General features: G+C 39.7%; 1 protein-coding gene across 1 annotated transcript in view; it reads left to right on the plus strand.

Moving 5' to 3' along the window:
• Positions 1 to 510: 510 nt before the first annotated feature.
• LOC111140907 (FYN binding protein 1) overlaps positions 511 to 27,630 on the plus strand; it is a 170,650-nt gene continuing 143,530 nt past the window's right edge. Inside the window, exon 1 of the mRNA XM_022493167.1 lies at positions 511 to 684. Coding sequence (XP_022348875.1) covers positions 682 to 684 — 3 coding nt within the window. The 5' untranslated portion in view covers positions 511 to 681. The remainder of the gene's footprint in view (positions 685 to 27,630) is intronic.

The following is a 27,630-nucleotide window of genomic DNA, read 5'->3' on the forward strand; positions in this document are numbered from 1 at the left end:
AGAGAGTCAACAAGGTACAAAGCAAGAATTATTTGTAATAAAACGTTAACCTAAGTCAACCACAGTTAACATTTTAGATTGTGTCCTTCGTTCATAGATAGGTAGATAGATTCACAGATATAGACTTTATATAAAATGGGTTAATTGTGGGCGCCTGGGGGCTCAGTCGGTTAAGCTTCTGCCTTCAGCTCAGGTCATGATCTCAGGGTCCTGGGATCAAGTCCTGCCTCAGGCTCCCTGCTCAGCAAGGAGTCCACTTCTCCCTCTCCCATCAGCCCAGCCCCCCATCTCCCTCACTGTGCTCACATTCTCTCTCTCTCTCTCACAAAAATAAATAAATAAAATCTTAAATAAAAATTTAAAAAACAGGTTAATCATGTACACAAAATGTAATAGCCAGGCACTTCTTAAAAAATTTCATGTCATCTTTCAGACTTCAAAACTCCCCCAAGTACCTGTTCTCATTAAAGCATAACTTGATAAACATGGCCAGTTATACAAATGCTCTGAGGCCTGAGATAACATGCAAATAAACCTTACATATCGATGTGTGAAGGCTGGACAGACCACACAGTTCAAAAAAGGAAGTGCACTCTGCAAAGCTAACTTGCACATTCACTGTCCGCCTTCCAACATCTTGTGGGTCACCGTGTGCCAGGCACCTCAACTCCTTTCGATAAAATGGTAAGTAAGAGATTTTATGACTCTCCCTGGCCCCCTGGCAAACATCTCATCTTCTCTACCTAGAGAAGAGAGTGGTGGGGAGGCTTCTTGGCCAAGTCATCCTGGCCTTTGGAATGTTCGCTTGACCTGTTGTTGTTCCATTTGCAAATAAAGCTGCTGAGTGTTACCAGTCGAGAGCCTGTGGCTTCAGGATTTCCCGTTTTTGCTTCTAGCCTTCAGAATAGAGGAAGGGCTATGACTTACGGAAAGAAAAGTTGCATTCTTTGTCTTTGCCTCTTGAGATATCAAGGTGCCAGGATCAGTAACAGTGTCAAGTTTCTTATTAGAAGCATTTGGGGGGGCACCTGGGTGGCTCAGTGGGTTAAGCCTCTGCCTTCGGCTTGGGTCATGGTCTCAGGGTCCTGGGATCAAGCCCTGCATCAGGCTCCCTGCTCAGCGGGGAGCCTGCTTCCCCACCCCCCCTGCCTGCCTCTCTGCCTACTTGTGATCTCTGTTTGTCAAATAAATAAATAAATAATCTGAGGGGGGGGGGAGAAGCATTTGGAATCCCGGAGGAGAATCCCAGTGATAAATGTGGGGCAGTGTTGCTGATGATGAGTGCCATTTTGACAACACAGTGGATTTTGTAAAGAAGCTCTTTTATTTAAAAATACATTTTATTATTTTAGCCAAGAGAAGCAAACAAAACCCAAATAGTCCAAACCTTAGGGACAGATTGTGTTCCCAAAGTTAATTGAAAGTCATTATTTGGAGCACACTTAAAAGAGTGATGGGTCCCCAACGATACCGTAACAACCCACATAACCCATAATGTAGCCGAGCTACAGTATTAGTATTCTGCTATATGGTTTCCTATTATTTCTCTGTAAAAATTGTCTGTGTTCTTATACTGTAGTGTTCTTATGCTCTCAGAGTCTAGAGGAGAGTGAACTCTCTATCCCATACATCCCCCTCCACCATGCCCCAGTCCCCAGAAGACTAAAACTTGGTTATCCATTCTCTTGTGAGGAAAGGGATTGCTCCCTCTGCCAACCCCTGGTGAAAAGACAGGGATTGAGACAATGACAGCTCCAGGTACACAGATGGAGGATGGAACGCATCGCAGGCATTGGAGTAGAAGTCACAAGGGCTTCATGGGATGTGTTTGTAAGTCGGGAGACTCTTAAGCCAGAACTGGGAAGTACAGAGGTGAGAGAGAATAACTGTGCCATTGAGGAGAAAAGGAGAGGGAGGTTCGGGGTCAGAGGTGTGGAGTCATAGCAGGGAGGAATGCACAGTCATGGAGGAAATGGTGGCCCGGGGATCCTACCTGCAGTCACACTCGTGGAGAAAGGCAGTCACCTGCCAAGACGGGACTTTAAAGTCCTGGTAGTGTTTCCAACTCGGTCTTTAGGTCCCAGATTCTTAGAAGAAAGTTTGACCTTCATTACTGATAGTCTTTTCAAAAATAAGTGAGGTTTACTGTGTTATTTGGGTTTTCTTAGGGAAAACGAGGTAATAATACCAGAAAAAAGTTTAACTGGGTAATGGGTATTTGGTGCAATACTTAAGCAACGTTATCTTAGGGGATTACCATCTCCCTATTACAAAAGTAACGCATTGTATTAGAATACACATATGCAGAAATGAAACTATATACATTTTCTATAGTTTCAACACGTGGAGGCAATCCCTGTGAAGTAAGTACAGATCTTTCTAGAATTTCATCATTTTAAAAACATATTTCATAAATATGATTTTTCTAAAAGTGCTATCATACTTTATAAACAATTTCCTTACCTGCCTTTTTTGTTTAAAATATCTTGAATAATATCTGAGTTATGATGTCATTTTTCATGATGAATCATTTTTCCATGATTTAATCATTTCCATATGGTTAGACATTTAGATTGTTTCTTATTTTTCCTTCTTTATGATAATATAGTCAATATATTCACTTACACACATTGCTGCTCAGGAAAGGTATGGTGTTGGCCTTAAGTTGGCCCACATTCTTTATAACATGATTCTACATCTTAGAAGAGGCCCACGTTCTTTATAACATGGCCTATGTTCTTTATAACATGATTCCACATTTCAGAAGTGGAAGAACATGGCAGTAGGATTCTAATTCTCGAACATCTGCCCCTGTGGAAATTGACTTGATCCATGAACATAGACAAATTAGCTCACCTCATGGTCCTAAAGTGAAAAAATAAAAATAAAAAATAGAATGATACCCATCTACATGACAAGTAATTTAGGCACATTTCAAGTTGCTGAATTTTCTGGCGGGGGGAGAAAAGGAGAAGCAGATATCTAATAATGCACTAATTTTTGTATGGTCGTGGTGGGTGAGGAAAAATCTTTTATGAATACACTTAGAAACTTTTAGGAAATGGCATAAAAGTTGGTTTTAGAGTTTTTGTTTGTTTTGCTCCTTTCATTCGACCTTCAGTTGACATGTGACTGTTGACAAAAGAAATGTGCTCTCACCTGCTCAATCATTCAACCAAAATTGGGGTTTGGCTGGATGAGAATACAGGGTGAACAACACAGATGGGGTCCCAGCTCCCTAGGGCTTAGACTCAGTGCAGTGGGTCTCCAACATTCGTATGCCTCTCCATCAGGGATAGGGCTGAAGATTTTACATTTCTAATAAATTTTCAGAGGCCACCGCTGATCCAGGCACTCTGAGAACCACCGTTTGGTAGAAGTGATGGATCAAAAGTGAATCAAAGTAAACAAGTCAAATACCCTGTAGTGACTTCTGAAGGGTGGTAAATAAGGAGCTGAGATGGCACAGAGAAAGGAGACATCCTCTTTAGGGCTCTGGTCTCTGATAAAGTGCTGTCTGCAGTAAAGCACTGGTCTCAGTTCTGGCTGCCCATGAGAATCACTCGAGCAGCTTATAATCATACCCATTGCCAAAGCCCCACCTGAGACCAGTTGAATCAGAACCTTGAAGTGGGAGGTGGGGCACAGTGAGAGTTGAGAACGGCTGCACCAAACAACAAAATGAGCCAGACACAGGAAATGTGGCGGTAAGAACCACTGCGAGCAGAGGAATTGCAAAAGCTGTGAGATGGGGAGAGCTTGGATCTGCGGGAAGACCCCCAGGATGGCTAGAGGATAAATAAGGGAAGATGAAAGTGGCCAGAGGTGGTTTTAAGAAATAGGCAGCAGCCAAGAGATTCGATCTTATTTTGTTCACCCTAGCAGTCACTGGAGGGTCTGAAACAAAGGAGTGCGTGCTATTACCTGGTTTACATTTTGAAGGTAGGGCTACTTCTGGGACACCTGGGTGGCTCAGTTGGTTGAGCGTCAGACTCTTGGTTTCGGCTCATGTCGTGATCCCAGGGTCGTGGGATCCAGCCCCAGGTCAAGCTCCACACTGGGCATGGAGTCCGCTTGATATTCTCTCCTTCTACCCCTCCCTCAGCTCGTGCTTGTGCACTCTCTCTCTCCCTCTCTCTAATAAAATAAAGAAGTAAACTCTTTAAAAATTTAAAAAAAAAATGAAAGAGAGAAAGTAGGGCTACTTCTGAAGTAACATGCATACTCTGCAGGCAGCCTTGACCATGACTAGGGCTTACATATTGACTATTTCTCCCTTGTCCTTTTGAAACTGTAGCCCAAATTTGAACCCCATCAAGTTAGAGAATAAATAGTGTAGGGCTTCTGAAGGGAATGGGTTTAGAGACCTTCAAATAATGGAAGGGGCTGCAGTGATAGCCCAGCTGAGAGGGGGTGTCCCAGGGAAATCAGAGAACATAAAAGGTAAGCTAGAAGGATCCCCTCAGGAGCTGGGATTGCAACCCTTTTCTTCCAAGGAAAATGTGACTCTTGTTCTTATCATGTAAGCTGGAGGGGTCCTGAATAATATGCTAATATCCCCACATGGAAATCCATTCACCTCTTCATGCTTCTTCCCTTCTCCACTACCTGGCTTAAATCCTCTTCTTCTGCAAAAGAGGTCACCTGCCTGTTGCAGTAAGATCAAGCCTGATGTGTTTAAAAAAAAAAAAAATTTTTTTTTTTTTTAATTTAAAAATCCTGTGCTATGACAAGACAGTTTTAAACGAAGGATGAGAGGTTCAAATACTAGGGCATCTCTTTCATCCACACGTCAGGGCATGTAGGAGGAAATGAGAGCCACTTCTTGGAGCACATTTTGGCATGCATTAAGAGTGTGACACCCTTGTCCTTAAAGTAAGTGGGCGTGGGACTCCAGCTCTTCATTTGGTAACTTTAATATCACTCCCCTAATTCTTCGGGTTGGATTCCATCCGCCCTGTCTGTTCTCTCATGTCATTCTCTTTTTAAAATATTATGGTATGGGGGCACCTGGGTGACTCAGTGGGTTAAAGGTCTTGCCTTTGGCTTAGGTGGTGATTCCAGGGTCCTGGGATGGAGCCCTGCATCAGGCTCTCTGCTCAGCGGAGAGTCTGCTTCTCCCTCTGCCTCTGCCCCTACCCCCACCCCCTGCTCATGCTCCCTCTTGCTCTCTCTCTCTCTCATCCGCTTATGCTCTCTATCAAATAAAGAAATACTTTATAAAATAAAATATTATGGTATAAAAATATTATGATATGTTATGAAACAAATAACAAATTCTCACGTACCACCCAGATTTCACACATACTACCATTTTGTCATAATATTGTCATTTTGCCATCTTTTCAAAAAAATAAAACAAAGTTGAAGTTCTCTTTTTGCCCTTCCCAGTTCCATTCCCCTCCCTCCAACAGCAGGGGACAACGGCTCTGAAAGCAGCAGCTCACCTACCCAGTGATGCCTTTATGTTTTTATTTCATCAGCCTGTGTTTGTAGAAAAACATACAGTAGTGTTTAGTCTGCTTTTATTTGCTTACGATTTCCGCAAATGCCTTCTTTTCACCCTACTTATGTCTGGTTCAATTTATTGACTCGCTTTGTAATTATATGGCAATTTGTTCACCTACTCTCCCAACATTTAATTTATTGCCATTATTTTCCCTTTCAAACAGTCTTAGAATGAATGTGTTTCTACGTAGAGGGCGTGAGCACCTGAATGTTAGCAAATGGTTCTCCAAGGTCATTGTGACAGTTTACCTCTCACCAGGCTATGTGACAGTTGTCCTTTCTCTCCATCCCTCTTAAAACCGGTATCGTCAGGTTTACTGAGAGACTTCTGAGAATTTGTTAAATTAAAACCCCACTTTATTGTTGTTTTAATTTTCCTGATTACTATGAAGATGCAACATGTTTTCTTAAGCTGATTGACCATTCGGGCAACCTCTTCTGTAAATCCTTTTCATGTGGTTTGTCCATTTTCTTATAGATCATCTTTTCATGTTGATTTATAGAAAATCTTTATCCAGTTCTAGGCATTCATCCTGGGTGGATTATGTGCATTGTGAATTTTATGCTCCCTGGTTTCTTTTTTACTTTATTTTTTTTTTGGTGTCTCTTTTTTATATAAAAGTTTTAAATCTTAATGCTAACAAATTTAAAAATAGGTCTTTTATCATTTCTGTTTTTCACGTCCTCTTAAAGAAGTTATTCACTACTCCCAAATATTAAAGCTATTTCCTAACATTTTGCTAACCTTTTTTTTTTTTTAAGATTTTATTTATTTGTCAGAGAGAGAGAGAGGACGTGCACAGGCAGGCAGAGTGGCAGGGAGAGGCAGAGGGAGCAGCAGGCTCCCCGCAGAGCAAGGAGCCAGATGTGGGACTTGATCCCAGGATGCTGGGATCATGACCTGAGCCGAAAGCAGCCGCCCAACAGACAGAGCCACCCAGGCATCCCTACACTCAACCTTTTAAAGATTTGGTTTTCATGTTTAGGTCTTTAATCATCAAGATTTAATTTATATTTGTGACGTAAGGCAGTCATCTAATATATTCTCATGTGGATAGCCAATTTAGTACTATTTATTTTCATTTGTTCTTTTCTCCTACCACTTTCTAATGCCTCCTTGGTCATATGTCCATTTCCCATATACACCTGACTTCGTTTCTAGGCTCTCGATTCTGTCATGCTGGTCAATACGTTTCATAAAACTCCATCATGTTTGTTTCTTACGACTTACTTACCTGCTCTAGATTCATATATTCTTTTTTACTCAAGTACATATTCTCTTGCCTATTGACTAGCAATTTCTACAGTTCTTTATGATTTCCATTATTATTCTCCCAAACAAAACAAGAACCTAAATACAGTGTAATTACCCATTGAACACAACCCTCCAACCCTGTTTCTAGTTCTTAAAACTTCTCCTTGGAAGAGATGTATATCATTTTCACTCACATTTAATTGGCCAAAATAAGTCACACATGCTCTTACCTCAGCTGAAAGGACAGACATATAGGGATGTAAATCGTCATGCGTTCAGGGTAATGGCAGAGAGGGGTTCCTATTTGGAAAAAGAATAATATGTGCTACAGTATACATTGGTCTTTGTGTGACTAAAATACATCTTCATCTCTACTTCATTCTTAAATGACAGTTTACCTGTGCATATTCTAAATTGATAGTTACTTTCCCTCAGCACTTTAAAGACTCACACCACTGGCTTCTGACTTGCCGTCAAATCTGTCATTCCCTGTAGGTGAAATTCTGTCATTCCCTTTAAGATGCTTCTTTATCTTTCTGTCCTGCAGCTTTACTATATTTCAGAGAGGCATAAATTTATTTTTATTTATCCTGCTTGGTACTGAGAGTATCAGTTTAAAGAGGAGCATACAACGTTTTTTATAAAGAGCCAAATAGTAAATATTTTAGGTTTTGTAGTCCCTGTGATCTCTGATAAAACTACTCAGCTCTACCATTGTAGCATGAAAGCATCCATAGACAATGAATAAACAAACAGGTATGGCTGTGTTCCAATAAAACTTTATTTATAAAAACATGGCAGGCTGAATCTGGCCCACAGGCTATAGTTGCCTGATTTAAAGCCTAATGATTTTTTTTTTAATTTTGCAAAATTCTCAGCTATGATTTCCTCAAAACTATTACTCCACCATTTTATTCTTCCTAGTTTTTTTTTTCCTTTTTTTTTTAATTTCTTTTCAGCTTAACAGTATTCATTGTTTTTGCACCACACCCAGTGCTCCATGCAATCCGTGCCCTCTCTAATACCCACCACCTGGTTCCCCCAACCTCCCACCCCCCCGCCCCTTCAAAACCCTCAGATTGTTTTTCAGAGTCCTTATTCTTCCTAGTTTGTTTTTGTTTTTGTCTAGAGTCCCTACTAGATAAAAATCCCATGCCGTCCTCCATGATGTTAATCACTCTTCCAAATATTTTAACGCTGTGTCTCTCTTTGATGAATTCTAAATGGATTTATCAACGTCATCTTTCAATCCACTAAGTTTTTCTCCATCTGTGTCCAGGGTGACCAATTTTCTCAGTTTGCCCAGCACTCTCCCAGTTTTAGCACTAAATTTGTACTTCCCAGAAACTTCTTAGTTCCAGGCAGAACAGGATAGTTGTTTACCTTATTCATGTCCAATCCAGGTTTTATCCCATTTATTGAATTTTTGTTTCAATGATTAAGTTTTTATTTCCAGTTTTGAATTGGTTGTTTTTACCTATTTTTACTTCCTACCTGCCTAGTTTCAATTGTTTGTATATTCTCCTATGGATAGTACTCATATATTTATTTCTTGATGACCCCTGAATCCAGAAAATCATTTTCAGATTGCTCTTATCATTTTAATTGAAGGTAAACCCATCTTTTAATTGTTGGTTTTGTTGGGTCTTTCTTTCTTATGAATAGTTTTCTTCCCATATTTTGGAATTTTGTGTTGTAGACCCATTTTGAGGAGGTTTTTCTTTTTTTGGTTGACTGCCTCATTTTTTCATCCTGCCTTCTCTAGTGTTGTGCTCTCTCCTATTTGTTCCTGAGGACTCCAGCCCAGAACCAGCTCTATACCAACTGCTTTGCAATCAGGCTCACAGTAATACTGCACAGGTAGCATATCTGTTACTAAGTCAGCTGGTACCTGGGCCCAGGTTCTGGCTCTGGGACAGTGTCTAGCCCAGGCTTTTCAATTTCAGTACTTTCAGGCCTTGTGAGATATTTAGTAGCATCTCTGGTCTCTACGTACTGGATGTCAGTAGTACCCCTGTTCCCTTCATTCTGACAACATGCAGAGCATTCCCAGACATTACAAAATGCCCCATTAGGACTATCAAAATCATCCCCAGTTCAGAACTGCTGGTCTATCCTAAGGCAATTCTTAGTGGCCTCTTTCCATGAAACTGGATTAAAACAAACAGACAAACAACAAACAAACAACAACAAAAAATCTGTCCTTGCCCTTGACTACAAAGAGGGACCCTAGTTCAGGTTTTCAGGTTACCCTACAGGGGCTGAACTAACAAATGCTTTCATAACCTGAACCAACAGCCCAACTCACCTGTCCACTCATCTCACTCACAGCCTTGTGTTTCTGTTCTGTTTCTGATATAGAAAGGTTTACCTTTAAATTTTCTCATTTTATATTCTACCTCTCTCTACTTGACATATGGTTAGGGCCGTGAGAGAGCCACAAAACTTTATTTTATTGACCAAAACTTGATTCTCTTCTTTATCTCTTTTCCCTCACTTCCCTTTGACTTCATATCTTTCTTTTTCCCTTTCCCCCTTCATCCTTGATCAGTGGCATAGAGCAAATCAACAAAGTGGAGGAAATGTGTCATCATCAGGGTTGATGAGCTATTGGGAGAATTAGTCCAGTGTCTTCCAGGGCTCCACCACCCCCCTTTACTCCTATCCCAGCCTATTAACACAGTGGTTCTCAAAGTGTTCTTCCTAAACCAGCAGCATCAACATTACTTGGGAACTTACTAGAAATTCTTGGGTTCTACCCAAACAAGTTTTAAGAGTGGGACCCAGCCACTTACGTGTTACAAGCCCTCTAGGTGATTCTAATGCGTACTAAAGTTTGAGGCCTCCTGTGCTAAGACTTAGCTAAAGAGGTTTGGACCAGTGGTTCTCAGCCTGGCTGCCCTTTGAAATCACCTATTAAACTTTAAATTACACCATTATGTGAGCCGCTCCTCTGAAGATTGATTCAGCTCAGGTGGGGTGCAGGCCCCTTTATCTTTTAAACTCCCCCAAAGGATTCAACTATCCAGTCCAAGTTTGCATTGCTTATTCATGTCCTGCTCACCCATGTCGATGATCACATATGCCAACTCTTACCCAGCGTTTCAGGAATTCTCCATGGAAATGAGTAAACTTTGAGTGAACAAAATTTAAAATAAATCTTGTCTGGAGGTGGACTTTCTGGGTTTGAATCTCAGTGTTGCCCATTACCAACTATGTGACTTTGAACAATTTACCCATTCTGTGCCTTGGTTTCCCCATGTGTAAAAAAGGATGAATAACTATACCTACCTACTAGGGTTCTAAGGATTATAAGGATCTTTGTAAGGATTACATTGTAAGGATTACATTGTAAGGATTACATTGGTTTATCTATGAATGTGTTCAGAATAATGCCTGTTGCACAACAAAAGCTACACAAAATTTCTTGGAAATATTTATTTTGTAAGTAAAACATTCAAAACACCTTCAAAATAAACTTCAGTCAAAATAAGTGTTTTGAGAAGGAAAATTTTTTTAAAAAATTGGTAGAATGTTTCTTTTCTTTTTTTTCATATCAGAACCTTTGCTTTAGAAGACCTACTTTTTCCCAAAATGTTGTATGATCTTTAAAAAGATTGATCCAGTAAAAATGAACTTCTTTCATTAACATTTTTAGAACTTGATTATGTTCTTTAACATCAGCTAGTGGAATTGTAAAACCAGAGCTCAGAATCACTGTCCTATATTCAGATTTGAGCTTCAAAAACTGATAAGCCAACAATAAATTCAAGCCTTATGGAAATCCTGGCAGAAGTCAAAAAAGTGGAATTGAAATAAACATCTGCTGAATTTGATCTATGACAGCTGAAAGAATTTGTGTGAAATATAGTGAAAGCATCTTAATAAGGTAGATATTTAGGAGGTTTAGCTTAAATGAATACATTTTGATGTATGAATGTCTGGACATAATCCAAAGAACTACCAGCAATTTTATCATTACAACTCTGAAAGACGAGTAGTTGTGTTTATCACAAGAGGACATTCACCCGAAAGAAACTAATTTTGTCACATGTACCACAACTGCATGAGACAGCATTTCAGGGCTGGGTGGAGTTTTTTTTAATAGCAGAACATAGCTACCCCAACACAATAGGGCTGAGATACATACTGTTTAAATTAGTTACCTCGGGTGTGGGGGAGCAAGGGAATTTCCAAACTATCTGTTGTTAATTACCAAGCAAACAAAGAGAAGATTGTGAGAGAGGAATTGTAATTTAGGATTTCTAAGCAGAGTTCACCTGTAGCTACTGAGTATACAGAGCTTTGGCAGCTTCAACTCTCAGTAGTTGTAAAAGTTAGCCAACTTAAGCAAGCATTGAATTTGATAAGCAGGTCATGCAGAGAGGGAGGAAATTCTAGAAAGTAGCCAGAATAACCATGTCTTAATGATTAATTAGGCAAGAAAACCCAGATATAACTTCTCTATGTCTTGACACGCCTACATCCCTATTTTCTCATTCTTCTTCTCTTCCACGTGCTAAATCCTCCTATTTAACTTGTAAGCCAAACACATCAAAGAAAAAAAAGAAAGGAAAGGAGAGGAGAGGAGAGGAAAGGAGAAACATGGAGAGGAAAGAAAGGAGAAGAGAAGAGTAGAGGGAGAGGGAAGGGGAGAGGGAGAGGAGAGAAGGGAAGGGAAGGGAAGGGGAAAAAAGGGAAGAGAAGGGAAGGGAAAAGAAAAAAGAAAAGAAAAAGAAAAAGAAAAAGAAAGCTTCCAGGACATTCCTAAGAAATGATGGTTACCTACTCTTTGATCAGCAAGAACACTGGTTTCTCTTCTCTTTCAGGGTTCATTACAGACAGGCAGTCAATCCAGACATGAGGGAATATTGCTTTCTTGAGCAACTAACTTGAGGAAACTAGACACATGGCACATCTTTGCATTTCTACACTACTGTTTCCCTTGTTAAGGTCTGCACTGAACTGAAGAGCTATAGATCCTGCATTTATAAATTTTTTAAGAGGAGGATTCGATTTAACAGTGTGTTATTTTAATCATTCTAGTAAATTTGCCCTAGACCCACGGAGAAGACTAAAGAGAAATTGGCTCTTGGAACCAGTAGGCTGAGGTTAGAACCCTTGCCCCAACTGAAAATTCTGTTTTCTCAAGCTCCCTGAGCAGCTTGTTCCTCCTTGCTGCATCCCCATGCAGAGGCTTTGTCAGTCTCCATTACCAGATCCATTTGTTTCTTAAATGAGATACCCATTTTTTATGTTACCTGCTTGGTTCCTGGAAACATTGGAATTGGCAACCCCAGATTAGATAGGTTCCCTTTCTGTCTTTAATATTTTATGAGTTGAACAAATTACACAGTTCTAGATATATAGAAAGAGGGTAAGAGTCAGGGTAATGTTTGGTAAACTTTGCCTTCTGAGTAGACAGTTGATTTGGGACATGTTTGGATTGGAAACGGTGTCTAGGTATAAGAAACAAGATCAGATTTAAGTGCATAAGAGCCTACTGGGGGTTTCTGAGCTAGTCTTGAGTTGTATGGGGATGCAGAGGTAGCAGAAGGTTGTTAACATTTAGTATTAAATAAGGTATTGGTTGCTGCAACTTACTCTGAAATGCATCTAAAAACAAAGATGAATGGAGGTGATAAAGCAAAAATAGCAAAATGCTAACAAGTAATGCATCTGGGTTGGGTATATTGATGTTCACTTTCTTTTTCTTTTTTTTAAGATTTTATTTATTTATTTGACAGACAGAGATCATAAGTAGGCAGAGAGAGAGGAGGAAGCAGGCTCCCTGCTGAGCGGAGAGCCCAATGCGGGGCTCAATCCCAGGACCCTGGGATCATGACCTGAGCCGAAGGCCAAGGCTTTAACCCACTGAGCCACCCAGGCGCCCCATATTGATGTTCACTTTCAACTTCAAATTTCAACTTTTGGATATGCTTGTAATTTTTCATAATAAAAAGTAGGGAAGAAAGTTTAAGTGTCACAAAGACTAGACAAATCGAGCTGGAAATTTTACTACAATATTCCACTCTCTATACTCATGGCCCGTGCATTCATGCAGCCTCTGTTATCCACCATATATCAGCACAAAACCCCTCTTCCTCTAAATGTAACTATCTTTAGCATTTCCCTCTCTTGCAAATATGAGATGTGAGATGATAATTTTTTTTTCAAAAAAATAAAAGAAAATGTAGAGAGAGTAAAAATCTCACCATGTGAAGAAAACCACTGTCAACAGTTTAGGAAATATTTTTCTCTATGTACCTCTAGACAGAGTATGAGACCTTTCTTTGCACCTCTCATAGCTGTACTTACATGGCTTCACTTTCAGGTTGGCCAAACCCACTCTGAAACTTCCTTTAATACATGGCTCCAACATCTTCCTTCAAGAAAGTTCTCACTTTTCATTGCTGTGTCCTGCCTTCAGTTTTCTCTCAATGCCTTTAAATGTTCATCAAGCACATTTGACTTTCCAGTGTATCTTCTCCCTAATTATTTTGCTTTCCACCATACTATCATGCATTCCCGAAGCCTCATATTTGCTACTGCACTCACAATTTTGTCAAGAACTTAATCTGATTAAGGCAAAAACCATCCTTCTGACTTAATAATGACACAATTTAAAACCAAATTCTCACTCCAGATAGAAATGAGGATATCCAGGTCAATCCATTTCTTTTTAATTATGGAAAACACAGAGATTATAACTGTAACTCCCAGAATTCTTAGTTCAGAAAATATAAGCCAACCTCACAATATGCAGTGTTCACTTGGATTTTGTCACCTGTCCCACAGGTTCACAATGAGTGATTGGCAGTCCCTGGAGAGCAGAGTACATTCTGGGCTCTCCAGATGGGTTTTGGTAATGTTAATGGACATTTTTATTTTGTGGGAATAAAATTGGTTTTTGGTCTTTAAAAAGTAAAAAGAAGTATTCATACTAATATTTGAGAGGTATCTTTAATAATGTGCTTCAAAGAGTTTTCATAAGTTCACATTTTTGCACTGTAAATTTTATAAGCAGTCCTGATTTTTTTTAAAGATTTATTTATTTATTTATTTGAGACAGAGAGAGAGTGCATGAGTGGGAGGAGCAGAGGGAGAGGGAGAGAGAAAATCTTAAGCAGACTCCAAGCTGAATATGGAGCCCTGTGTGGGGCTCCATTCCATGACCCTGAGATCACAGCCTGAGCCTCAGAGCAGTGAAATCTAGCCCCCCTGTCAAGCTCCACACCCAGCACAGAACCTGCTTAAGATTCTTTCTCCCTCTCCCTCTGCCCTTCTTGTCCTCACTTAAAAAACTTTAAAATTTTAAAAAATTAAAAACCAACACATTTTTTGATAAATACTATAGTCTTTCCTCTGTTGATTTTCCTTCTTAACTCTACAGTCTATTTGGAATTTATTCTGTCACATGGAAGGAGGTAAATGTGAAGTTAAAATAATATCTATTTAATATTTCTATCCCTATTTTTGTTATTTTTAGATTAGCATACATTATGACTCTCTTTTAAGTTGCCTGTATTTTATTTTTGTATTATCATACATTCACAATTATTATTTTACAATATATTCTAATATCAAACATGGCTAGTCTCCCTTCATCATTGCTCTTCTTTTTCACAATATCCATTGATGTGCTCACCCATATATTTTTTCTTTTTTTTTTAATTTTTTTAAAATTAACATATAATGTATTATTAGCCCCAGGGGTACAAGTCTGTAAATCTCCAGGTTTACACACTTCACAGCACTCACCATAGCACACACCTTCCCTAATGTCCATAACCCAACCACCCTCTCCCTACCCACCTCCCCCACAGCAACCCTCAGTTTGTTTTGTGAGATTAAGAGTCTCTTATGGTTTGTCTCCCTCCCGATCCCATCTTGTTTCATTTATTCTTTTCCCACCCTCCAAAACCCACACATTGCATCTCCACTTCCTCATATCAGGGAGATCATATGATAGTTGTCTTTCTCTGATTGACTTATTTCACTCAGCATAATGCCCTCTAGTTCCATCCATGTCGTCGTGAATGGCAAGATTTCATTTCTTTTGATGGCTGCATAGTATTCCATTGTATATATATACCACCTCTTCTTTATCCATTCATCTGTTGATGGACATCTAGGTTCTTTCCATAGTTTGGCTATTGTGGACATTGCTGCTATAAACATTCAGGTGCACGTGCCCCTTCGGATCACTACATTTGTATCTTAGGGTAAATACCCAGTAGTGTGATTGCTGGGTCATAGGGTAGCTCTATTTTCAACACTTTGAGGACCCTCCATGCTGTTTTCCAGAGTGGTCGCACAAGCTTGCATTCCCACCAACAGTGTAGGAGGGTTCCACTTTCTCCGCATCCTCGCCAGCATCTGTCATTTCCTGACTTGTTAATTTTAGCCATTCTGACTGGTGTGAGGTGGTATCTCATTGTGGTTTTGATTTGTATTTCCTTCATGCAGAGTGATGTTGAGCACTTTTTCATGTGTCTGTTGGCCATCTGGATGTCTTCTTTGCAGAAATGTCTGTTCATGTCCTCTGCCCATTTCTTGATTGGATTATTTGTTCTTTGTCACCCATATATTTTTTCTAAGTGAAGTTTACAAATCTATTAAGTACTTTAAAAATTCCAGTTGTGATTCTGATCACCATTCTTACACTATGAAAAACTAAAAGTAAAAAGAAAAGCATAGAGTATCCAGATTTTTTTTTCTTTTTAGCATTGCTAAAAGTTCAATTCACTGTTGCACTGGAGAGATGTCCCCACCTATTCAAGTAACTTACATGCTCTTGGGTGGGCTCTTTACGATAAGGCATAGTCTGGCCAAGGGAGAGAACAGCCCATAGAGAGAAGGAAGTCATTTCCCAGTAAAACTGTAGTGCCAGTTAAAGCTGGCTAACCTAGCAAGCCAATCAGTCACTGGGGATGAAAGCATTCCTTACTTTATTTTTGTTTTTATTGCTGTATTATTGTCATATAACTTCATTTTTTCCTTAAAGTGGTTGTAGAGGTAAAATTAAGGTCCTCAGAAATGTGTGTTCCTCAGATTTTCATTAAGCAATTCCTTTAAGAACAAATTCTAATTCTTAATCTCTCAAGAATTACTCTTGAAAACCATGAGCACGCTTTTGTCAGTTTTTCCATGTTTGAAGACAAAATTTTACACAGTGAATCACTCAAAAGTTTGAGCGAGATATATTCATCTATTAGGCATGTAAAATATTTTCCTAATATAAACGTAAAAGGTGGCTATAAATCATCATTTGAAACTCTTCCATTGAAGGGATGACTAATCCATTAAGTTGCAAATGGAACACTCCCAAGTCACATGATTCTATGTTAAAGCTGTTATTACTTACTTTCTTTGAGGTGGCTACAGGATAAAACATTTATTGTTTCAAGAGTGCTCATTACATAAAACTCCACAGTCCCTCATCATAAGTCCACCATTTCTTTTTCACATACTCTAAAATCAGAACTCCGTGTCATTTTAAGAGGTTATCTAGCAACTCTCCCACCCTCACAGCATGAAATTCACCCAAATAGTTTGCACAGAGATCACCTCAGGGGTGACCAGACAAGATCTCACCTGCCATTTCTCCCCCAGATAAAGTGATTGCTGCACTATGTTATTTACAAGGTGAGATGCAAGGACCCAAACTATCTTCGTGCTTCTAAGTAAGCCCAATACTTAACCCCAAAAGAGAAACCAGGACCATGAAAGGTCATAGCTATCTCCTCACTTAATCATATACTGAAAAGGGCAGTTTCAGACATTTTGGTGGTAATTTTTTTTTTCTGTTTTAGGAAACCCATTCTAAGTAACTTCCCAAAAATGCCTCCTAATTGCCCAACTCTATGGGATCATTTTACTCTTCTTAGTAACATTTAAAAGTCTTCCTTTCAAACTGGTGCCTGGTTCTCCTCCCTATTCCTGTAACAATTCCTTCTCAGCTCCATTTGAACTTAAATGCCTTTTGTTTGGTGATACGCAAAGTACCAATCTTTGCCATCCTCTCACTCTGCCCAGCTATTTTCTGTCACTATCAAGGCTTCAGCCACTACCCTCTGCTGATGACTCACACATCAGGCAGCTCAAATGCCACCTGACCCAAACTGAAGTCATCATCCTTCTCCAAATCTGTTCTTCCTTTTATAATCTATAACCCAGTAAGTGCAGCCACCACCTCTCCAGTCACCCAAGCCCTCATATGTCTATGTCATGCAATATTTATACCATGTAATATTTCCTCAGTGCCACTAGTGCCCCAGCCTAAAAGCACATACATGTTTCCTCCTCTCTACCCATATTTAATGTGCTACACTCAGAATTCAGGCCCTTATCCTCTTTGGCTGGAGAATTAGACTCTTGTAACTCACATTCCTTACATCCATCATTACTCTGCTACTAGAATGGTCTTTCTAAAGCACATATCTAATTAGGCAACTTTCTGGCTTCAAATCCTTCAGGTGGCCCCTAGTGGCCTAGCAGAGGGGTCAGCAAACTATGGTCTGTGGGCCAAATCCAGCCCCTTGCCAGGGTCCGCAAATAAAGTATTGTTGGAACACAGCCACGCTTGCTCATTGATGTACTGTCTAATGGTTGATCTCAGGCTACAACGGCAGAGTTGTATAGTTTCAGCCAAGGCTATGTGGCCCCAAAAGCCAAAAATATTTATGATCTGACCCTTTACAGAAAACGTTTGCTGATGTTGGACCTAGTGGATAAGGTCTGAACTTTGTGATAGGATATACTGTTTCAGGGCAACCTCTACATCCAGGCTTAGCTCTTGCCACACACAAACCCTTCAAGTTTATACTCTAGCAGTGTTTATCTGCTTACAGTTTCCCAGCATGGTCTGACAGAAATTTCTGTGAGGGTGGAGTACTCGTATGCCTGCGCTGTCTAACACAATAGCCACTAGCCCCATGGGGCTGTTGAGTGATTAAAATGTGGCTAGTACAACTGAAAAACTGAATTTCAAATTTTATTTAATTTTAATTAATGTAAATTTAATTAACATACATGTTTAATTGGATTTAATTTTAATTAACATAAATTTAAACTTAAGTAGCCACAGGTGAGCTATGACATTGGACAGTACAGCTCTAGACTGTGTCACCAACAGTATCTCTGTTCCCTCTAAGGGAGTATTTTAAATATTTAGAGTACCCTATCCATCTGGGAAACATTGATATTTCAAAAGTTAACTTAAGGGTCACCCTTTCTAAAGAGGCTTTTCAAACTTCCAAGTCCATGTCTCCCCCAAAGAAGTGAGCATTCTTTCAGTGTTTTCACTGCGCCATCCTGTTACCAGGAATCTTCTGTTTTAGCCCAACCAGAATAGCAATTCCGGAATGCAGATCCCTGTTTGATTTGTCTCTGCTTTGAAAGCTCCTACTCCAGCGCCTGGTAAATTAATATTGGTCACATAGATTGATCGATGTCACATTCAGAGTCTTTTCCACACACAAACCACACGCAAATCTCCTTCATTTCTAGTTCTTTGACAAATGAAGAATGACCTCTCACACAAGTGCAGAGGTATCCTAGGAACACTCTCCTTCGCCCCCTCTCTACTAGATGTTGACTCCTCTCTGGGAAAAAAATAACTGATCCCTTAGCATCCTGATTTTGTTCACACATTTTTAAAGTTCACTTTAATAACAACATCTTTGATACTTAGGGTCAAAAATGCCACATTCTTCTACAAGTTATAATGAGGAATCCATGGCCATTCTGCCAAACCTACTTGTTTGACCTCTATGAAATTTGTTAAATCTGCCTTTTTTTTTTTTAAGAACACACTGCTTTTTTGTGGCTTATGTAAACCCTCAGCTGTGACAGCTAACTTGTTTTTTATTTAGCCTTAGCAACATTTAATGTTATCTATTCAAAGGACAATAAAAAACTCTACGGTGTGAGTTTTCTACAGATAGGAACCCAGCTTGTTGAATTGTGCTTGTGGCTTAAACAACAACAGCCTTTGAAAGGAGGAACCAAAAAATATTGATGTCACTTCTGAGAAAGTTTGAGAAATCTAGCCCAGTCGGGTGGACTTCAGTCAGCCAAGAATCTAAAACTACACGTGTTTACAATGTTCAGAGTACCAAAGCAAAGCTCCCATACAATTCCTTTTTGAAGTTCCAACTTAAATATTGACAATTTTTATTAGCTTTTTTTTTGCTCGTGTAGAATCAAGAGGTCTTCAAGCTAAATTACTTCAAAATGCTTTAGACTTTCTCAAAACTGACATGTTTTAAATAGTTAAGGTTTAAAATCAGGTGATTTTGACCCTTTTCAAGTGTTTTTTTTTTTTCATTGCTCTAATTCTTATTTATACTCTAATACCTTAACTCTGTCAGATCAGGGAGTGTGGAGAAAGAAGGATGAGATAATAAATGAGGAGAGCTCTATTATGTACCTGATCACTTCTCTTTCTTTGTCCTACCCCACTCCTCTGGGATCATCTGTCTGGCAGATTTGCACAGTGGTTGTGAGTTGTCGGCAGAGCTAATCTGTGTGCCTTTCCAAGTTTTAGCTTTTCCTATCTGCTTTACCCTGGTCAAGCTACTTCACCTCAGTGGCCTAATTTTCCCCTCTGTAAAGTAGGGGGCAGTGGTAGCCTCTCCCTTGGACCTGTTCATGGGTATCAAATGAGCCCATGTTGCAGGAAAGCATTTGGTGCTGTGTCTACCACAGGAACGGGGCTCACGAGATATTTGCTGTTTATTTGCTGTTTAAAATGTTTCGAACCTTAATGGAAATGCTTTTAAACCGTCATTTAAAACCAAAAGCGTCTGAATTCCTTCAAAATGGTTTTGAGGGGCTCAAAGATCTTATTTAAAGATGAGGAAAACCCTACCCTTTAACAATGCTTAGAAAGATGAGCAAACACCCACCCTTTAACAATGCTTAGAAAGATCTGGATTTCCCTGGGGATATGGGAAAAGGAAAGAACCAAATTTCATCAGGGAATGGGAATCAACCTGAGGCTGGGAAAATGAGACCGGCTGTGGAGTGCCTCCCCCGACTCCTAAGGAGAATTTTTCCTCTTGCTACATCTGAGCAACCCAAGAAGCTTGCTTTGACTCCATCTAGGGTGTTGGACCCATTCCCAAAACCTTAGAAGAAAAAATACAGGGAAAAAAAAAATACAGGAAAGTTCTCTGAAAAAAACATGGGAAAGCACAGTCAGAGCTTACAAAAGGAAATACTGCCAAAGCATCAAACCTTCAAACACGAGTCCCAACTTTTCTAAAAGCCTAGGGTGCGGCTGGCATATCCTAGATGCTCAACAAATCTCTGGTGAATGAAGTTTGCTAAAACTCACTGTGGATAGATTTACTGCCCCATGAGATACACTGAAAAATGGTGAGGTAGCGACATACAAAGAAAAATGCCTCTAAGTGTACTTTCAGGGTAAGAAAGGTCCAAAATAGATGATATTTTATACAAGTTATATTTCTATTCCTCTATTTGGAGAGATTTTCTCTCTAAATTGTAGTCCTTACCATTCAGGCTGCTAATCTGGAGACAGGAGTCCAGTTTATTGAATTGTGCCCAAACTATAAATTCGTTTCCTTTTATATCAAACAATCTTGGAATGAGAACCTAAGGGCAACTAGAATACTGGTCTCTATTTATAATTATAAACTAAAGGTTTTATCCTGTATCAAAATTAGGTGGAGATAAATTTTTCATACATACACTATACCATGATGGAAAGTAGTATCAGTTGTGCAGAGCCAAATAAAGATAAACGAAATGGGAAATCCTTTAAATATTTCAAAAACTAGTATCTGGGAACGATAAACCTTTAGGCGAGAGAGTGACCATTTTTGAAAGTCATCCTTTTGGGAGTTTTTAAACTTTAAGACCTACTTTGTGTGTGTGGCATTGCCCCATATTGACACAATTGTATGATGTCAGTGTTATTTACCATCATTATTCCCACTTCCAGATGAGAAAACTGAGGCATGGAGAAGTCACTTGCCCAAACTCTCACAAGCTAATGTTCAGATGCAGGCAGTCTGGCTCCAAGGTCCAGGCTCAAAACCTCTGTGTCATTTGCCTGGAATGGGATGATGTTTCTCCATGCTGTTCTTGGCCACACCTCTGTCACAGGACACAGTAACGTGAACGTCTTTCCTTTCAGTTCATATAGACCTATAGCATCTTGTTAATGGGGAAATGATATTCCTTTGTCCAGATATACAATGTGTTGTCTCACCTATTCCCTACCCGCGGACTTTGAATTTTTGCTTTTCCGCTATAAAAGCCACATTCTACTCTCAGAACTATTGCTTGTGTGACATCAGAGAAGAACCATGGGAAAGAGTGTACGAACAGTATCACCTGGGGCTCCTGTGGGCGGAAATGACATTTTCAGTTCCCCTGGGAAGTTGTGTGATAGGAGCTCAGAGGGTTTAGGATACTGTTACAGAAAAATTAGCTAATCGTGCCAGCTTTCCATTATGCTACAAAGTAAAGTGACAGACAGTAGCCCCACGCTGAATTATAATCACACAATTCTCTTTATTGGATAATATATCCCCACTACAATTGCTGGTTTTCAAACAAGGGAAAATAGAGTTCTTTTACTTGGCCTTTAAAAATTCTCAGTCTCGCTGTTGAGGAGACAGAGCAATGAGCTCCTGGGATGGCTCTGAGGTTACAGCCTCTTTGGCACAGGAGAACCTTTCCCTCACCTCTAAGCTTCAGCCCCTATTTTGGAGTTTTCTCATTTTTATTCCCTGGGTCAGTGGTCCACCACACAAGGAGGTACATTGCTTTGTTTTTTCTGTGAGTATGAGACATGGACAAAACAGACCAGAAGGAAAAAAAAAAAAAAAACTTATTCTTTCTTTCCTTGGCACAACAGAGTTGCTGTAAAATTTCTAGAACAAAAAACAAACAAAAAAACAGAGTAGAGCTAAACAAAACACCCCTCCCCAAGACTTACCACATATTCTTCTTTGAAGAAGGACCTATAGTAGCTCTTAAGTCTATTTACCAAGCTGTGCAAAAGCCTCTTTGTCCTCATCCTACCTGCACATCCTGATCCAAAAGCCTCTTCTCTCAGGGGTCCCTTGGAGAAGCTCCCTTTTCTACCCTCTTGCACCAAGGACCCGTAGGGCCAAGCAGGACAGCAGAGAATTCCCCCCTAGAACCCATCCAGAATAACCCATTTAACCAATTGTAGTCTTTTTTTAAAATTTCTTTTCAGTATACCAGAATTCATTGTTTACATACCACATCCAGTGCTCCATGCAATACATGCCCTCCATAATACCCACTACCTGGCTCACCCAACCTCCAACCCCCTACCCCTTCAAAACCCTCAGATTGTTTTTCAGATTCCATAGTCTCTCATGGTTCTTCTCTCCCTCCATTTTCCCCCAACTGCCTTCTCCTTTCCATCTCCCCATGTCCTCCGTCTTATTTCTTATGCTCCACAAGTAAGTGAAACTATATGATAAACGACTCTCTCTGCTTGACTTATTTCACTCAACATAATCTCTTCCAGTCCCGTCCATGTTGATACAAAAGTTGGGTATTCATCCTTTCTGATGGAGGCATAATATTCCATAGTGTATATGGACCACATCTTCTTTATCCATTCGACCATTGAAGGGCATCTTGGTTCTTTCCACAGTTTGGCTATTGTGGCCATTGCTGCTGTGAACATTGGGGTACAAATGGCCCTTCTTTTCACTACATCTGTATCTTTGGGGCAAATACCCAGTAGTGCAATTGCAGGGTCATAGGGAAGCTCTATTTTTAATTTCTTAAGGAATCTCCACACTGTTTTCCAAAGTGGCTTCACCAACTTGCATTCCCACCAACAGTGTAAGAGGGTTCCCCTTTCTCCACATCCTCTCCAACACACGTTATTTACTGCCTTGTTAATTTTGGCCATTCTAACTAGTGTAAGGTGGTATCTCAATGTGGTTTTAATTTGAATCTCCCTGATGCCTAGTGATGATGAACAGTTTTTCATGTGTCTGATAGCCATTTGTATGTCTCCATTGGATAAGTGTCTGTTCATGTCTTCTGCCCATTTTTTTTTTCTGCCCATTTTTTGACGTGATTATCTGTTTTGTGTGTGTTGAGTTTGAGAAGTTCTTTATAGATCCTGGATATCAGCCTTTTGTCTGTACTGTCATTTGCGAATATCTTCTCCCATTCCGTGAGTTGCCTCTTTGTTTTGTTGACTGTTTCCTTTGCTGTGCGGAAGCTTTTGATCTTGTTCTTGCTTCTCTCTTAGAGAACACTGACCTCTACCTCAGTCTCCCTAAATGCACACGTCCATACAAACATTGACAAATATTGATTAACTACCTGCTTTAATGTAGAGATTTCTAAGGGTTATGACCATATCTCTCATTTTGGGTTGGGAAAAATATCACTGTACAGCTTAAAAGTATCCCCATGCACATACACTTTGTGTGTGTGTGTGTGGTAGAACAGACACGTGCCTTTTATAATGAATTGTGGATTCTAGCCTTTGACAGTTTTAAGAAAATTGTTGAAATAGATGGAAAAGAAAAACTTGAAGGCAACCTAAGACAGCAGGAACTATTTAAACAGGAGTAGAAGATAAAGTAATTTTATAGTTGCTGGAATATGAAATAGTGTAAGGAGTTCTGAAGGTTCTCAGAAGCATACTGTCGGGAGGACTGAAAAACCTGTGGAGGATATGACCAACAGGGAACCTAATGCAAAATCCCCTGCTGATAAAACTTCCTTTTGGGCTCTACTGTCTGTTTATAAGAGACTTGCACTTTAATTAACAAATTTTCTGAACAAAAGTTATCCAAAGGGGCCCTCTAGCAAAAAGGACCTTAAACTCAAACAGGATGAATTCAGAGGCACAAAAGCAATGAGGCTCCTTTCCACTGTCCTAGATCTCTCACTGGGAATTGCTTTGGATCATAAGCCATGTTGTAAATGGCACACCCCCTGGTTGTGTGGGGTGCAGCCGAGTGAGGTGTCCTTGTTCCTTGGCCTACACTGAGTCACCTTAGAAATGAGAAGAAAAAAGGCAATAGAATGGAACACCACACCAACTCCCAACCGTGACCTCATTTCCCTCCCTTGTTACTACCTCTCCATTGCTTTTGGTTTTGAGAAACAGAGAAAGTGGGAAGTAGAAGAGGAGATGGGAAGGAACAGGAAGGTTAGGGGGGCAATAAGCTGACCTGGGGACGGAGAGCTCCAAATCCAGGGAACTAAAGTTTATGTCCCTTTCGACTTTGTCCATCTCCCAGAACTCCAAATCGGGGAGACCCTGGGGGGATGACATTTTCTTTAGAGTGATCCACTCTGTCCAAGGCTTCCTAAGCAAAAGGGGCTGGCCGAACGAGCACTTTGGTGTTCTCACACACACCAGAAATCTTCAGCCTTCTCCACACAACAGAGTGGTTTTCACGTGTTAGGAGGGGAAGTGGTTTGAAAGCTACACTATTGGAGGCAAGAGGTAAATAAGACTAAGCCCCACCCTGGTACACTCAGCTTTGGGGGTTTAGTAAGCCCCCCTAAATGATGTTACTTACTTTTGGTTTGTGTAGTTATTTTGGATAAGCCACTAGACACCCTTTCTGCTGATTCGATGGAGCTATTGTAGAAATTATGTGCAAATACTTTGAGGGCTTGAGGCTTCCTTTTTCTCTCTCCTGGTAGTTCCGTTTTTGACTACAGAGACTTCATTGTTCTCATCTGGCTTTCTCCTCACACAATAGCTGCTCTTCTTTGCCTGTTCTCCAGGAGACAGGTGGGTTGGCCCACACAAGTATTGCAAACAAATCGATCTTAGCTTAATTAAATATTTGAATGTTTGCCAAGTTACAAGTGACTTCTTCAAGAGAGGCCCGAAGGAAAAAATAAAAAATTCACCTAACAAAGGGTAAAGTGTTCCCTTTCTCTTTCTCAGGCTTCCTTGAAGTTTACTCCCACAGTGCTCTCTTACATAGAGCACACAGTTGCATGGTACCAAGTACCTTTGCATGGCTGGGTACACGTGTTCTTTTTCATCCGCTAAGTTTAGGGTCAACAAACCATTCTGAATCTTGATTGTATCAGCCAATGTATGAGACTTCTCTCCCATATTTGTATGATTTGTAAATATCACAGCTTCTCTCTGAAGATGAAAATAGTTAACAGAGCAGACTAGAGACAAAGGAGGTACAGACAAATTAATAGCAAAGCATGAACCCACATCCTCCAGGTGATGTTTTAGCCCAAAGCAGCTGACTATCTTCCACTATCAGTGCAAGCCATCTCCAGCTCTAAGAAACCTCTCCTCTTTGTTCTAATCCTGTCTCCCCAGCTACCTGTTCTCATGAGTATTCCATGTTCATAGCAACGGAAATATCCAAAAACCAAATTGTCCAAACCAATTCTCTTCCCCACCTATAACATTTCTATCAGAACCACCCACCTTGTCTTGAAGAATGAAATTGTTGTCTTCATTTGAACTCTTGATTGACTTCTTTCCTTATAACCAGTCTGGTACTAAGCGCCTTAGTTCAGTGATTATCAGAATTTTTCACGTTCCCTCCTACACAGGAAATGATGATATTAGATGGATTGAGTAAACTGAAAAAGGTTACTTCTGTCTGGAAGTAACTGCCTGGTGAGGGGTAGGGTGTTCCCCACAGCCCCCAAGGCGTTCATGCATCAGTACCTCAACTCACTTCTAAAAGCGGGGCACCCAAGCTGAGAAGTTCAAATGTAATGCATTTTTTCTTCAAGGTGTCTTGTATATTTGCCCTTTTACTTCCATTTCTGCAGCTACCATTTCACCCAAGGTCATTCTCTCATACTTGACTTATGATAACATCCTCCTAACTGCTTTCTTTGCCTTTCTTCGGGTTATCTTTGGTGGTACCACTGTCTAAACCACTTACTCAGTACTTTTGGCATGAGTCTACAATTTTCTCTCATTACTCATGACAGTCAAACCCAAATCCTTTTGTCAGAATTACAAAGAAAAGAAATTATGGAGACACCTGGGTGGCTCAGTTGGTTAAGCGGCTGCCTTCAGCTCAGGTCATGATCCCAGCGTCCTGGGATCGAGTCCCATATCAGGCTCCTTGCTCGGCAGAGAACCTGCTTCTCCCTCTGTCTCTGCCTGCCTCTCTGCCTACTTGTGATCTCTCTCTCTCTCTCTCTCTCTCTGACAAATAAATAAATAAAATCTTAAAAAAAAAAAAAAAGAAATTATGTGGGTCCATCCTACCCTTTAAACTTATTCCTACCATTTCCTCCAACAACCTCTATTCAAGCTAAATTTGCTTATTCATTGACTGTCACCAACATCATCACATTTCTTAGATTTGTCCTGTTTCCAGTAGATCCTGGTGGTAGTAGTGAGTAGTTATAACTACTTGAGGAGCCTTGCAGCCCCAAATATGTGACCATGTGTTGGGTCCTGTGCCACCCTTCACAGTAACCTTACATGTTCACTAATAGTATTCCAGTTGTATAGATAAGAAAGTTGAAACTCGGATTAAGTAACTTGGCCAAAGAGGAAAATTAAGTGGTGGAGAACTAAGACTTCAGCTCTCAGCCTGACTTCAAACAACATACTCTTTCTACTGCCTTGGTCCAATGTGAGCTTAGCTTCCTCTGAACTCACATTTCTTTCCAAACCTCTCATTTGACAACAGTTTGCCATTACATGATAATCCTCTGATTGTTCTTTCCTGTTCTCTTGCATTGATATGTAGCTGTCTGTATTTTTATCTTTATTTGTCTGAGAATCTTTGACTGCAAAGGTTGTGGCCTTTGCGCGTGGCCCCCATAATTCTTAGGTGTTGCTATGTCTCAATGGATATGACATCTCAATTTCTGAATTTTTGCCAAAGCACTATAGTTCCTCCTCAAGAAATTAGGTTGTTGTTAATGACCTTTATTTACTGTATTTGCTTTTGCTCTTTTGCAGAAGTTATCTAATACCTTAATTTCTCAATTTATAGATTATTATAATCTCAAAAAGTTCCAACGCCTTCTTTAGTCCATGAAAGTCCAGAATGTCCAGCAGGTTTTCCAAGACATATTGTCTCTTTAAATTAGAGATCTAGTCCCAAAAATCTTCTCATGGTTGTTTTAAAATCTATTCTTAGCTTCAGAGCAAAGTAAGTAGTGTAATCTTCTCATTAACTCAAACTTGAGCCTTAATAGCAATATGAGAAATATCATTTTATATAAAAGTATCATTTAAAATCCTATTACATGCTGAGAATTTATGTGGCTGACAGATTTAAAAAGCAAAGGTTTATTGTACGTTTCTGATCCTCTAGAACTGTGTTGTCCAATACTATAGCTATTAGTCTCATGTGGCTATTTGAATTTTAATCAATTAAAGTTAAATAAAATTTAAAATCCAGTTTTTCAGTTGTATTAGCCACATTTCTAGTGCCCGATTACAAAAGACGGTCAGTGGCTACCATATTGAACAGCACAGACATAGAATATTTCTACATCACAAAAAAATCCTATTGGACATTTACATCTCTAGAACCACATCAAAAGTTTTGTTGAGAAATACATAATATATTTGATGTGATTTATAGCAGCTGATATTATATTAGCTACAAGTTCTGTAAATAAGTAGCTATCCTAAGTAGGGTTTCATCCACCTTTTATTCACTCAGCATAACACGTGGTGCCTAATAAGTGCTCAAAAATGTTTAACATGTGTTTGTAGAAGATGGCTCTTTACAGATACTCAGTGAACTAGCATAGTAATGTGCATTTTTTTAAAGCAAAGATTTCAACAGCAGAAAGAGAAACAAACGATTCTACAAACAAGCAGTCTTCATTTCATGAATTCTGCCAAAATGCTCAATGTA

Source organism: Enhydra lutris, unplaced genomic scaffold (genome assembly GCF_002288905.1).
Source record: "Enhydra lutris kenyoni isolate GAN:26980312 unplaced genomic scaffold, ASM228890v2 scaffoldscaffold5, whole genome shotgun sequence".
NCBI lineage: Eukaryota > Metazoa > Chordata > Mammalia > Carnivora > Mustelidae > Enhydra > Enhydra lutris.